This window comes from Mercenaria mercenaria, chromosome 14 (assembly GCF_021730395.1).
Source record: "Mercenaria mercenaria strain notata chromosome 14, MADL_Memer_1, whole genome shotgun sequence".
NCBI lineage: Eukaryota > Metazoa > Mollusca > Bivalvia > Venerida > Veneridae > Mercenaria > Mercenaria mercenaria.
The window spans coordinates 28,805,146-28,820,126 of record NC_069374.1 but is presented as its reverse complement, the minus strand read 5'-3'; the positions used below and the strand labels follow the sequence as shown (position 1 = coordinate 28,820,126).

At 30.0% G+C, this 14,981-nt stretch overlaps 1 protein-coding gene across 4 annotated transcripts; it reads left to right on the top strand.

Annotated features, from left to right (window-relative positions):
* The first annotated feature begins 2,391 nt into the window (after window positions 1-2,391).
* LOC123541547 (uncharacterized) lies at window positions 2,392-14,504 on the top strand. 4 transcript variants are annotated; one of them, XM_053523136.1, is made up of 5 exons: window positions 2,392-2,573; window positions 2,881-3,007; window positions 5,767-6,005; window positions 9,595-14,233; window positions 14,427-14,504. In XM_053523136.1, exon 4 carries the CDS (start codon window positions 10,576-10,578, stop codon window positions 13,264-13,266), a length of 2,691 nt encoding a protein of 896 aa, XP_053379111.1. In that variant the 5' UTR covers window positions 2,392-2,573; window positions 2,881-3,007; window positions 5,767-6,005; window positions 9,595-10,575; the 3' UTR covers window positions 13,267-14,233; window positions 14,427-14,504. The 4 variants fall into 4 exon arrangements, with proteins under 4 accessions (XP_053379111.1, XP_053379109.1, XP_053379110.1 ...); XM_053523134.1 differs by having other exon boundaries at window positions 2,881-6,005; XM_053523135.1 differs by lacking the exon at window positions 5,767-6,005 and having other exon boundaries at window positions 2,392-3,007.
* Window positions 14,505-14,981: the final 477 nt, after the last annotated feature.

The following is a 14,981-nucleotide window of genomic DNA, read 5'->3' as shown; positions in this document are numbered from 1 at the left end:
GTTAATGATATTGATGATACTTGGTCAGCTGATTTAGTTGACATGCAAGCTTTTTCAAAATATAATAAAGGAGTAAAGTACTTGTTAACCGTTATTGATATATTTAGTAAATATGCTTGGGTTATTCCATTAAAGAATAAAACTGGAGAATCTGTTACTGAAGCATTTGAAAAAATAATTCCTGAAGATAGAATTCAGGGACGAAAGTCCCCGAAGACTGCAAGGATTCCACAAAATTTATGGGTAGATGAAGGAAAAGAATTTTATAATAAAAAGTTTGAATCATTTTTGAATAAAAATAAGATTAATATGTACCATACATTTAATGAAGGAAAGGCTGTAGTTATTGAAAGATTTAATAGAAGTTTAAAAAGAATAATGTGGAAATATTTTACAGCAAATAATACTTATACTTATTTAGATAATTTGCAGGATATGGTTGATAAATATAACAAAACAAAACATTCTAGTATAAAAATGACACCAACCGAAGCTAGTAAAAACTTAAATAAAGGTACTGTTTACTTTGATTTATATGGTGATTTAAAGATACCAAAGAGTAAAACAAAATTTAAAATTGGTGATCGAGTTCGTTTAAGCAAACTTAAAAGACATTTTGAAAAAGGATATACACCAAACTGGACAGAGGAAATATTTATAATTTATAAAATTAATAATACAAATCCCAGAACATACACTATTAAAGATTTAAATGATGAAATAATTCAAGGTTCATTTTATGAACAAGAACTTTTACCTACTACACAAGAAGTTTTTAGAATAGAAAAAGTTATTAGACGAGACTATAAGAAAAAACAAGCTTTAATAAAATGGAAAGGTTATAGTGAAACATTTAATAGTTGGGTACCATTTAGTGAATTGGAAGAAATTTAATTTAAAAAATATATTATATAAATGAGTCATAAAAATCTAATTTCTAATAATGGAATAGAAACAATAGATCAATTAATTATTCACTTAACTAAATTAGCTGCTGCTTACAGAAAAAGTTATAAATTTTGTGGGAGAGTAAGTACTGGGTTATATATTACAGCAGGTGTTTTTGGTTGTTCAGCTGCATTAGCACTTGTTCCAGCTATTCCTATATTTGTAGCAGTTGCTGGTGCTGTTCCATCAGTAATTACCATATTTACTAACCGACTAAAACTTGATGACAAGAAATTTATTTTAAAAGCACATCATCACAAAATAAAACAACTTATAACAAAAGCACGAATTGCAGCTTTAGCTGTTCATGACCCTAATGATCCTGGAAAAGTAAATAAAGAAGAAGAGAAACAAGTTATTCAGGATATTTTTACAATACTATTAGAAATGCAGGAAGAAAAAAATATTCAATGCCTTTTGAAACGTATATGAAGGAATTTAAACTTAACGGATATAAAAGTAAAAAAGAAGAAGAGCTGTATTAAATTTTACGTGTGTTTTTAGAGATTTTTTTTCTATAAGTATATTATATATAGATGGTTAATAGAAAGGTAGATAGAATGATTATGCCAAAATTATCTAGCACTTTAGGAGAAATAATGAATCCAGACAAAAATTCATATAAGAAAGTTCTTAAAAGAAGAAATGTTATTAAATCAAAACTTGATCAAATAGTTAGCGATGAATATAAAAATCATGTCATTGATAAATTACAAAATGTTATAGATCCTTATCTTTTAAAAAATAATTTATTTGAATGGAACTGTGGTTGTCTATTAACTGAAGAAGAAAATGCTGAAAGATTATGTGATTGTCCCAGACCAAATAATATTCGAAACAATCCTAAAAAAGTTATTGTAACCGACTGTGATACTAATGAAGAAAAAACATATAAAAGCAATTATGCAGCGTCTAAAGACCTTGGTATTAATTCTGGGTTAATAACAATGTGCTGCAAAGGAGAAACCCGAGTAAAATGTGGAATATCAAAAACTAATGGAAAAAGATATAAATTTAAATATTTTATTTCTTCTTAAAGATAATTTAAAACTTTATTTATTTTATTATTTTTTTTAATTATTTTTTAATCCTTTTTTGCTTAACGAATTTTATTTTCTAAATATAATATATAGATGGAAATCGAGAGATCTACAAAACAATATTATAAGAAATCTGAAATTAAAATTACATATAGACAAGATCCAAAAAATCAATTATATTTAACTATAAACAACTCTTATGAAATACTTAAATCTGAACTTAAAACTTTAAAAGGTATAAAAATAAACGTTGTTTTAAAATTAACTTTTGTAAAAATGGATAAAACTGATACAATATATAAATCAGCTTATTTTCAATCAAAGACTTTAGAAATTATTAACACAAATGAAATAAAAAAAAACTTTACATCAAGCTTTTGATGAAATAATAAATAGAATTGGTAATGTGTTTTTAATGATTACCATTCAAAACCGGTTACTGAAGGAGCTCCGATCCTGTTGTAAGGGCCTGTTTTAGCTAATGTCTTGTTGGTATATTAATATACTTGTTGCGATTTAATCTCCTTTTGGGTCATTTCAGTTCTGCACATGGAAGAAGAAGGTCGTTTGCAAATAAATGCCAGGGTTGTTTTTGCTTCTAATCGAAGGAATCCTCGATTGTTTATACTTGCTGATGTTTAATATATCATGATAAACGGACGTAATTAATCTATGCGCATTTAGATATTGTGATGGAATACCTATATCGTATTTTTAGATTTTTGTTAATTGAATTATCAGTTATGCAGTTTATTTATATAGCAGGGAGGTAGGCAGATATAAATTTGCTTACTTTTGATATAGTTTGTATTTATTGTACAGATATATCTGTGTAATTACCGAATGACTTAATCATTAAATTGATTAATAGCTTTTCTGTTATACTTTGCAGTTATCATAATGACTATTTGTTGTGTGATCTGCTACAATTTAATCCTGGAGTATTGAGGTGCTTATTTGTGAATTACTGGAAGGTATACATTTAAACGAGAGGTAAAAGAGCAAGTCGATATTCGAAGGTAATATGAATTATTAAATTGGTAATATGTCTTGCAAATTTCTGCAGGATTATGTGGTTTCCCAGCGAGTTTTGATAACAATGCATTCCTTTGTAATGCAGGGTTAAAAATAGATGTGTGTAAACATCCATGATAGCAGTGTAGCAGACGATTTCTGTATACATACAAAGTGGCGAGTTGTTGATGTAGTCTGTTACACTATATACATAATATGTAGTATAAACACGTGGAAGTGGCTATTACTCATGATACCTGCTTACAAACAGAGGGTTTAAGCAACTTTATCAGACTTTATCTCGCTGAAAAGCATTTTCTTATAAAATGAAGTAATTATATTTCCATTTCACATATATTTAACAAGTCGACAAAGTTAAATTTTCTTGAGCACGGATCATGTAATTAAGTGCGCATGTGGCAGTTAACTAAGTAACGGTTCGTTTTTCAATATACCGCCGTTCTTGAAGTATGTTTGTTTTCACTCCTGTTGGCTTATGTATATGGTTTGTAAATATAGAATAATATTGCTAATAAAACAATCGAATGTTTGAATAAATATAAAGCAAGTTGTCATTTGTAGAAGGATGATTGTTTTCAGTTCATAATCTGTTGTTAGCCCAATTGGTAATGTCTGATTGTATCAGCCCGTATTGGCTTAGAAAAAAGGGTGCCATCATTATCTATTGTAGTGGATGGTACTTGGATTTTGAATTTATGATTACTGCTTAATGCTGAACTGTTTTTAGCCCATTTGGCTATGTGCGGTCGTTTCTAATAACTGAAAAAGAAAGTTAAGAAAGTTGCTATTATATTCATTGTGTTGGATGGTAACTTGATTTTTGAATTAAGTTTAATGTATATTGACTGTGTTTCGCCCATTTGGCTATGTTCGATCTTTAAAAAAAAAAAAAAAAAAAATGGTTGCCGATTATATCCCTTGTGTTGGATGGTAACCTGATTTTGAATTTATGATTAATGTATATTGATGAACTGTGTTTAGCCCATTTGGCTATGTTCGATCATTTCAAAAAATAAATGGATAAATAAATAAATAATAGGTTGCCAATTATATCCATTGTGTTGGATGGTAACCAGATTTTGAATTTATGATTATTGTACATTGATGATCTGTGTTTAGGCCCATTTTGCTATGTTCGATCATTTCAAAAAAAAAAAAAAAAAAAAAAAAAAATAGGTTGCCAATTATCTCCATTGTGTTGGATAGTAACCAGATTTTGAATTTATGATTGTTGTAACCAGATTTTGAATTTATGATTGTTGTACATTGATGAACTGTGTCAGCCCATTTGGCTGTGTTCGATCTTTCAAAAAAAAAAAAAAAAAAAAAGAAAGATAGGTTGCCGATTGTATCCATTGTGTTGGATAGTAACCAGATTTTGAATTTATGATTATTGTACATTGATGAACTGTGTTTAGCCCATTTGGCTATGTTCGGTCATTAAAAAAAAAAAAAAAAACAACAACAAAAAAAAAAAAAAAAAAAAAAAAAAAAAACAACAGGTTGCCCACTATATCCATTGTGTTGGATGGTAACCAGATTTTGAATTTATTATTATTGTACATTCATGAACTGTGTCAGCCCATTTGGCTATGTTCGATCTTTCAAAAAAAAAAAAAAAAAAAAAAGAAAAAGGAAAAAGGTTGCCGATTATATCCATTGTGTTGGATGGTAACCAGCAGATTTTGAATTTATGATTATTGTACATTGATGGACTGTGTTTCGCCCATTTTGGCTATGTCTAATCATTTCAAAAACAAAATAATAGGTTGCCGATTATATCCATTGTGTTGGATGGTAACCGGAATTTGAATTTATAATTAATGTATATTGATGAATTGTGTTTAGCCAATTTGGCTATGTTCGATCATTAAAAAAAAACCAAAAAAAAAAAAAAATATTTGGTTGCCCATTATATCCATTGTGTTGGATGGTAACTAGATTTTGAATTTATGATTATTGTACATTGATGAACTGTGTCTAACCCATTGGCTATGTTCGATCATTTAAAAAAAAAAATAAATAAAAAAAATAAAAATAAAAAAGAAGAAAATAAAATTAATAGGTTACCGATTATATCCATTGTGCTGGATAGTAACCTGATTTTGAATTTATGATTAATGTATATTGATGAACTAAGTTTCGCCTATTTGGCTATGTTCGTTCATTTAAAAAAATAAATAAATAAAAAAAATAAAAAAATTATGATGTCGATTATATCATTGTGTTGGATGGTATCCAGATTTTGAATTTATGATGAATGTATATTGATGAACTGTGTTTCGCCCATTTGGCTATGTTTGTTCATTTAAAAAAATAAAATAAAATAAAACAGGATGCCGATTTCATCCATTATGTTGGATAGTCACCGGATTTTGAATTTATAATTAATGTATATTGATGAACTGTGTTTGCCCATTTGGCTGTGTTCTATCATAAAACAGAGTTGCTCATTATATTCACTGTGTTGGATGGTAATTAGATATTGAATTCATGCCTGATGGATATTGATGAACTTATTTTAGCCCATTTGTTAAATGATGGACCATTTCAGCCTTATTGACTGATTGCCTACTATAGATATTGTGTATGCTGGTGACATAATTTCGAATTGATGTGCTGCCAAATTGCAAGTTTGTCATATTTTCATGTCTATCGCAAAGTTTGTTCCGGGCTAGTGACAATTAACATATATTAATATACTTTATGTCAAATTGTCATGTCAATAATTTAATATTTCTAGATAATGTCACGATCAACACATCAAAAACCCAAGGAGTTCCGCATCACAGTCCTATTGATACAGCCACACCGCAACGTTTCAGCCCCGCAACTGACGAATCTGAACCCGCAGCTGCCAGCAACTTGGGGTTGTGGTGAGCCTTAATTATTGTTACAGAACACCATTGTCCCGTGTTTGCACCGTGACGGAGCATTTTGGCTGATGATTCGCTGCACTGTCAGACAGCGTTGAACAAAATGGTGAGTTGGCTCTGATGTAGAGTATTTATAACGACTTGGGTGACCACGTTAACTTTACGACGGTTAATGGCGAATTCATAGAGTAAACAATATTGTTACGCTCAGATCACATTAATAACAGTCAATGTCAGATTTTTCTTGTTACGGAAGCAGACTGATATCTAAAATTTCAGTCAAGGGCTCCAGCCAAGACAGATAGATTCATTGCCGGTCCTTAATGTACATGGTATCTATAATGCCCCGCGCGCAAAAAAAAAAAAAAAAAAGTTTTCAAGGTATTTGTCCCAAATTGGCTTGTGTACACGCACATTACTGTATGCGTTCTAAATAATCATCACTTGGACCTCGTGGAAACTTTAGATAGTCAAAACCGGCACCTGCAAGAGGGTCACTTAGACCTCCATTCCCTCACCAAAACCCCTATTAACTTATCAGTATTACAAGTCTGTCTTTCTTTATATCCATATTCATAAGTATCAGCTGAATTTTTAGAAGGTTCTAACAAAGGGTTTTTGATTACACAACCAGCGCCCTAGAGTCCAAACTTCTTGTCAAACTTTAATTTCGGTTAATTTCCGCAAAACCCTGTTGTAGCTAATGAGAAAGTGATGTAGGAAGAACAGTTAAGCAGAATAGCTGTTCTTTTTAAAGAAATGCCTAGGCAGGGTGATGGAGCTATTGTTTCATTAGTGCAATATTGCAAAATGGCCAAAGTGGGCATTAAATCTGCCTTTCGCCTTTTGATGGCTCATAATTATGATTTTGAAATTATTAGGCTTCAGATTAGGAGTGGACTATTTTACGGACAAGGCGTTACCTAATTTATTTCATAAGCTTGTCCGGTACAAGAGGAAATCCGAAAGGCTGTTTCATTACTTGGATAATTATATTTGTTTGTAACTCGCTCTAATTCAGGGAAAAGTATGGCAAATGTGTCCTGTTTTTATAGATAAATGCAAATACCTTAACATACCCTTAGCCAAAAAAAAAAAAAAAAAAAAAATAAAATAAATAAATAAATAAATAAAAAATAAATAAAAAAAAATAAACGTATATCAGATTCCAATAATGATGATTTTAGGGCTAGAATTGCTGCAGATTCAAAAACTCAGAACAGAAATAATATCGTTACTAAGTAAGAAGAGCTTCGCGAGCAGCAAGCCTTTTAGTTGATCTTTAAATTTCTGTGACAGAGCCATTTCCTTTCTAGACTATTTAGTAGTGGTTTCTATGATATTATGTGCAGTTTGTTAAAGTTTATATCATTTTAAAGTGACCAGTTCAATAACAGATGATTTGAGTGTATGGTTATCTATTCTTGGCAGTTTTTAATGGTTACTGCAGCTTCCACAACTTACACTGATTGTTTAGTTCACACCTAAACTTCTTTACGGTTAGCGCTGGCGTACATGAACTAGGACAGCTGTTGTTCGAAGTAGATGGATATTCTTCATTTGGCCTTCTAGGTGGTATAGACGTTCTTATATGCAATAGCATAACCCTTTTAGAGTTAGTGCCGATCTAGTCAGCTTTCCTTGCATGGACAGACGACTTCCACCTTACTGCACTATTAGTCCATCTTTTAATCAAGAATGTAGTTCGTCATACAAAACGTCTGTATATTTGGGTCATTTCTTTTATTGTAAATTAATAATCTTGAACATTTTACTCAGAGATTTATGATACGTTCAATGCTTATAATTTTTGATAGGTTGCACCGGACAATTGATATCAGGCAACCTGTAACGCTTGATTTACTTCGTAAACTTATACAGATAACAAATACTGTTTGCTCTTCTATATTTGAGGCATTATTCTTTTCAGCAGTATTTTCCCAGACCATTTTTGATTTTTAAGGATATGTTGGGTTGTACACACGAACTCAAACTCCTCGAATATAAGTGATAAAGGTCACGCATTACGTGAGTGAGACGTTAGCATTGTAAGTAATGGTGAACTTTGCATATTTCTTCTTTCATCGAAAACCGATCCGAGAAAGGTGAAGGAGTAGCTATTCATTTACTACTGACCATTGTCCTACTTAACCCGTGTATTAATAGCGAGATAAATGGTTGTTCGACCATCTAGTGCTTCAACCTATTTATTTGTGCGTTTAAACAGTCTACCCGTCATACGCTATCAGTTTAGTGTGTTCAAAAGAAATCTTTGACTGCGATTGGAGTTAATCCCCTTCCGTATAAACCACATTCATTTAGAGTAGGTGCTGCAACAGCAGCATGACTGCTGACGATATTTCAGGAATGGGGCGTTGCGCCCCGGATTCAAGTGCATTTAAATCTTACATTAGAATCCCCTCACGTCAGCTGTTGTCACTCAGATCTTAAGCTTATAAGCAGTTCATTATTTGAACCTGCCATCAATTTGCCTCTTTTTTGTTGACAGTTGTTTTAAGCTTTTCAGTGCGTCCTACCCATATTTGGATAGTGGGATGTTCAATTATAAAGTTGGTATTTCGTTACGACAAGGAATAAGCTGAGGGTTCTCAACTTGTAATGCAGCGTCATGATGCGACCATACTGTGGCAGAGTCAGAGTGGTATGGAATGGCGGCAAGTTAAACCATTAATCTTACACTTGTTTCATTTTGAAGACAATCAAGGTATCATTGTTATTCACTGTGTAATTCGCTCATTTTTCATTAGAGAGTGCTAGAAAACTCATTAATAATTTCGCTGCTCATTTGTTTTAAACAGCATTGGTAGATACATTCGTTATCCAGAAATCGTCGGATCCGTGACGGGTCTCTTCGACAGGGATGGGTGCAGTTGTCCAATTTTGGAAATATTTTTTTTTTTTTTTTTTTTTATTCACTCTGCAACACAAGCTTCAGTGCTTTCTGGCAGTAAATTATTAAGGCACAGCTTCTCAGGCAGGGTTTGGTTCGCTAAAACTGTTGGCGGTTGTCAAGAGTTTTTTTACGTTGTTCCAAATTCTTGACATGTGGCGGTTAGGTCAGCCTCCACCAGTATATCTAACGTTGTGTAATAAGAAGTTTGTTTGTTTCAAGTATACTGTATAAGGACTCTGTTCCCAGGGCCTCGACATCTGCATTTTAACCATATACTTTATATCATATGTATTTGTATATTGACATTTATGTGAAGCTGTGACCAATTTCTGCCAAACATTAATCAAAACCAAATTAGTTATTAATTGCTATAGTAAAATTGTTAATAGTAAAAGTAATGTATTCATACAACTGTCTTGAGTTGTTCTTTTATAGTATTATTATTTTCTGTGCCAAGCTATCTTCAGTAATGTGTTTTTAATGATTACCATTCAAAACCGGTTACTGAAGGAGCTCCGATCCTGTTGTAAGGGCCTGTTTTAGCTAATGTCTTGTTGGTATATTAATATACTTGTTGCGATTTAATCTCCTTTTGGGTCATTTCAGTTCTGCACATGGAAGAAGAAGGTCGTTTGCAAATAAATGCCAGGGTTGTTTTTGCTTCTAATCGAAGGAATCCTCGATTGTTTATACTTGCTGATGTTTAATATCCCACCCTCCACGCCCCTTATTTTGTTTGTCACATGTTTTCCGTGTTCTCCTTTCTCTTTATATTTTTCAGGTACATCTTATGTGTTCAAGTCCAGCCTACCCCTTCCTTGCCTTCAGTCGTTACAGCTTCACATGGAATATTGGCAGTGTCATGTCACTTGTTGATTTATGGACACAACAGTGTTTGTTTCCAGAACTGTGAAATGTGTATGTGGCATATATAAACGTTTAAAGTAGTCACTTATTCTGTATGTCTGTTTTTATATACCTGATCTCCGTTGAATTCTGATCCCAGGTTCGGCGGTTAGGTCAGCCTCCACCAGTATATCTTAACGTTGTGTAATAAGAAGTTTGTTTGTTTCAAGTATACTGTATAAGGACTCTGTTCCCAGGGCCTCGACATCTGCATTTTAACCATATACTTTATATCATATGTATTTGTATATTGACATTTATGTGAAGCTGTGACCAATTTCTGCCAAACATTAATCAAAACCAAATTAGTTATTAATTGCTATAGTAAAATTGTTAATAGTAAAAGTAATGTATTCATACAACTGTCTTGAGTTGTTCTTTTATAGTATTATTATTTTCTGTGCCAAGCTATCTTCAGTAATTGGATTTCAGAAGGAAGTGGCTGGAGAATAGAGTCAGTTGATGCTCATTATATAAATAGATATAAGTATAGTCCTTTGGCTGCTTCAAGTTATTTAGAATTACCAAAACCATTACAACATCCAATGAAAGGATTAATAAATATAAAGAATGATGATAACGAATGTTTTAGATGGTGTCATTTAGCTTACAAATTTCCTGTTAAAGAAACCCTCATAGAGTTTCAAAATACAAAAAACATATAAACGATCTTGATTATTCTGGAATTAAATTTCCTGTTACATTAAATCAAATACCTAAAATAGAAGTTTTAAATGAAATATCATTTAATATATTTGGTTGGTCATCGACCTCCGGAGACGGAGTCTCTGGTTATGAAGAAAATAGTATTTATCCATTGTACATATCAAAATATCATTATTCTGAAAGATGTGACATGTTATTAATTACCAACGAAAAACAACAACATTATGTTTGGATAAAAGACTTTAATAGATTAATGTTTAATAAAACCAAAGATCAACATAAAAAACATTTTTGTAAATCATGTTTACAGAATTTTTCACAAGAAAGAATATTAAATGAACATATATCAAATTGTTTAGCTATTAATGGTACCCAAGGTGTAAAAATGCCAAAAGAGGGAAGTAAAGTACAATTTAAAAATTATCATAAAGGTTTAGCAGTACCTTTTGTAATTTATGCTGATTTTGAATCAATAACTAAAAAAGTTTTAACTGCTTTACCATCAACTGAATCTTCATTTCCTGGACCAAAGACGAAGTCTTCGGAAAGTTACACTTTACCATATCAAAATCATATAGATTGTGGTTACGGCTATAAAGTTGTTTGTTGTTATGACGATAAATATACTAAACCAACCCAGATTTATAGAGGCCCTAATGCAGTTTATAAGTTGATTGAAAAAATGCTTGAGGAAGAGGAATATTGTAAAGAAATATTTAGTGTTAACTTTAACAAAGAACTAAGAATGTCTAAAAAAGATGAAAGTGAATTTAAAAAACAAAAGTTTTGTCATATTTGTGAAAAAGAATATAAGGAAAATGAAAATCCTGTTCGAGATCACTGTCATATAACAGGAAAATTTAGAGGAAGTGCTCACTCAGAATGTAATATTAATTTTAAACTAACACATAAAATTCCTGTTATTTTTCATAATTTAAGAGGTTATGATGGTCATTTTATTATGCAACAAATAGGAAAATTTAAAAAAGAAATTAATGTTATTCCTAACAATATGGAAAGATATATGGCATTTATGATTTCCGACTTGGTCTTTATTGATTCATTCCAGTTTATGTCTCAATCATTGGATAACCTAGTAAAAAATATTCCAGAATTTAAATACTTATCTCAAGAATTTGATTGTGAAAGCATTAATTTATTAAAAACAAAAGGTGTTTATCCATATGATTACATGGATTCATTTAAAAAAATCAAAGAAACAGAATTACCTTCTAAAGAAGAGTTTTATTCAATTTTAAATGAAACACACATATCTGACAACGAATATGAACATGCTAAAAATGTTTGGCATAAATTTAAAATTAAAACAATGGGAGAATATCATGATCTATATTTAAAAACTGACGTATTACTTTTAGCTGATGTATTTGAAAATTTTAGAAAACTATGTTTAGAGTACTACAAATTAGATCCTTGTCATTATTTTAGTAGTCCTGGGTTAGCTTGGGATGCAATGTTAAAAATGACTGGAATTAAGTTAGATTTAATAACTGATATTGATATGTATCTTTTTATTGAAAAGGGACTGAGAGGAGGAATAAGTTATATTTCAAACAGATACAGTAAAGCAAACAATAAATATATGAAGGATTATAATCCTAAACTTGACAGCAAATACATTATGTACCTCGACGCCAATAACCTTTACGGTTGGGCTATGTGTCAACCTTTGCCCTCTGGAAACTTTAAATTTATATCCGAAAAACAATTTAAGAAATTAATTGCAAAAGGTAAAACTAACTTTATAGTTGAATGTGATCTTGAATATCCAAAAGAATTACATAAAACCCACAACGATTATCCTTTAGCTCCTGAAAAAATTAAAATACCAGATCAATGGCTTTCTGATTATAGTAAAAATATTAAAACAGAATTTGAAATAGGAAAAAGTAATGTAAAAAAATTAGTTCCAACTTTAATGAAAAAACAAAATTATATAGTTCATTTTAAAAATCTTGAACTATATACACAATTAGGGTTAAAAGTAACAAAAATACATAAAATATTAACTTTTGATTCATCTCCTTGGTTAAAAAAGTATATTGATTTTAATGCTCAAAAAAGATCTAAAGCAAAAAATTCATTTGAAAAGGACTTTTTTAAGTTAATGAACAATTCTGTATTTGATAAGACGATGGAGAATTTACGCAAGAGGGTTAATATTAAATTAACACATGATGAAAATATTTTATTAAAATACATAGCCAAACCTTCATTTGTTAGTTCAACGATGTTTAACTCTAACCTTTTTGGTATTCATAGAATAAAAGAAAGTTTGTTATTAAACAGACCTTGTTATGTTGGAATGTGCATTCTAGATTTATCAAAATATTTAATGTATGATTTTCATTATAATTACATTAAGGAAAAGTACGAGGGTAATTGTAAATTACTATTCACTGACACTGATTCATTATGTTATGAAATAAAAACTAAAGATGCATATGAGGATTTTTATAAGGACAAAGATTTATTTGATAATAGTGATTACGATAGTAATTCAAAATTTTATTTCGACAATAATAAAAAAGTAATTGGAAAATTTAAAGATGAAGCTGCCGGCATTCCCATTGTTGAATTTGTCGGATTAAGAAGTAAAATGTATTCATATTTATTAGAAAATGAAGTTAACATTAAAAAATGTAAAGGAATTAAAAAACTTGTTGTTAAGAAAACAATAGTTCATAAAAATTATAAAGATACTTTGTTTAATTCAACCCAAAGTAATCACACCTTTAAAGTTATTCGTTCTGATAAACACAATCTTTCCAGTTATGTTATAAATAAAACATCTTTATCATGTTATGACGATAAAAGATATATTCTTGATAATGGTATTGATACATTAGCTTATTCTTAAATTAAAATTTTAATTAACTCTTAAATTATAGAACCATAAATTGTTAACTGAATATTCATAACGTTTAAAGAATTAATATAAATAACATCATTTATTTTAAATTCATTTGCATAATTAATAGAAATAGATTCATTTTCTCTATTATTTTTTACATGATAACTTTGAAGAATTACATTTTCTTTATTCTTTATTTGTAATTTAGCTTCTCCTTTATCTAATTTAATTGCATCAACAAGAATAATTAAAATGCAATTAAAATTAATTGTTACATTATTACCATTTTGAACTAAACCAGGACTAGCATTTACAGTTTTCCATTGAAATAATCCACCATCGGTATCTTGGGTATAACATGTTAAAAACAATGGAGGTTTTCTTATTAATTGTTTTTCTATTTTATTTACTTTTTCATTTATATTATTGAATATTCCCATTATATTAATTATTCCAGTTAAATAAATGTCCTTTTTTATTAAAATAATTTATAATAGTTTGTTCATTTTGTTTTACATTATTAATTTTTAGTATTTTATACAATAAATCATACAACGGTACTTTATCTTGTAACATTTTAATGAAAAATAAACAATAATATCCGCAAAGCATACTTGTTTTGTCTTGATATTGAACATTGTTGTATTTTACATTTGGTATATACTTAATTACTTCTTTCGGCGGAGGAAGTCCAAATGGATCAAAGTACAAAGTACTTTTCAGAAAACTTTTAGTTTTATCGAAATACAAAGTATTAAAGTAACAAACCCAATGTGTTCCAGGACCAATAGAGTCGTCCAAATTTATAATTCCACACTCGTCCTTTTCTTTTAATTTTAATAAATTATTTCTACTAAATACACCCCTAAAGTTTTTAATTTTTAATTGTTTTACCCATTGTTCAATTTCAAAGTTAGAAATAGGTTTGTTTATAAATTTTATTTTTTTTTTACTATAGGAATTCGTCTGTAAGGTCTCCAGGACCAATAGAGTCGTCCAAATTTATAATTCCACACTCGTCCTTTTCTTTTAATTTTAATAAATTATTTCTACTAAATACACCCCTAAAGTTTTTAATTGTTTTACCCATAGTTCAATTTCAAAGTTAGAAATAGGTTTGTTTATAAATTTTATTTTTTTTTTTACTATAGGAATTCGTCTGTAAGGTCTCCGTTGTGAATCAATCTGTAGTCCTTTTCCACTTAACAAAGATGTAATCAAAGGTATTCCTAGACTAGCAGCCAAACCTAAAAACCCACCGTCTTGTTTTTGTTTTTGTGTTAATTTAATCACTCCAGATCCTACTAATTGCTTTCTTTGATTAGGTGTAAGATATGGTGATATCATATTTCTCTTATCATTAGCTACTGAAATCATACCATTTCCAAGTATTTTACTAACACCAGTACTGGCTAGCCCAGACAAAGCACCAATGCCTAAAGGGGCTAATATTTTTGGAGCTATTTTTGCTGCCATTGGAAGAATTGTTTTTCCTAACAAACCAGCTAAAGCTCCTAAAAATCCACCATTTTGACCTTGACTGGACATTTGTTTTTTTGAAATTGTAATTTCTAATCCCTTCTTATTTGCAACAGCTTTTTTAATTTGATTAATTTGTGTTTTTGTTAAAAGTAAAGGGAAGTTTCCATGTAATTGTTCATGTTTTAATCTAAAAGTATGTGGAATTTTATTATTATAAGCTTGTGCTAAATTTTTCTTTT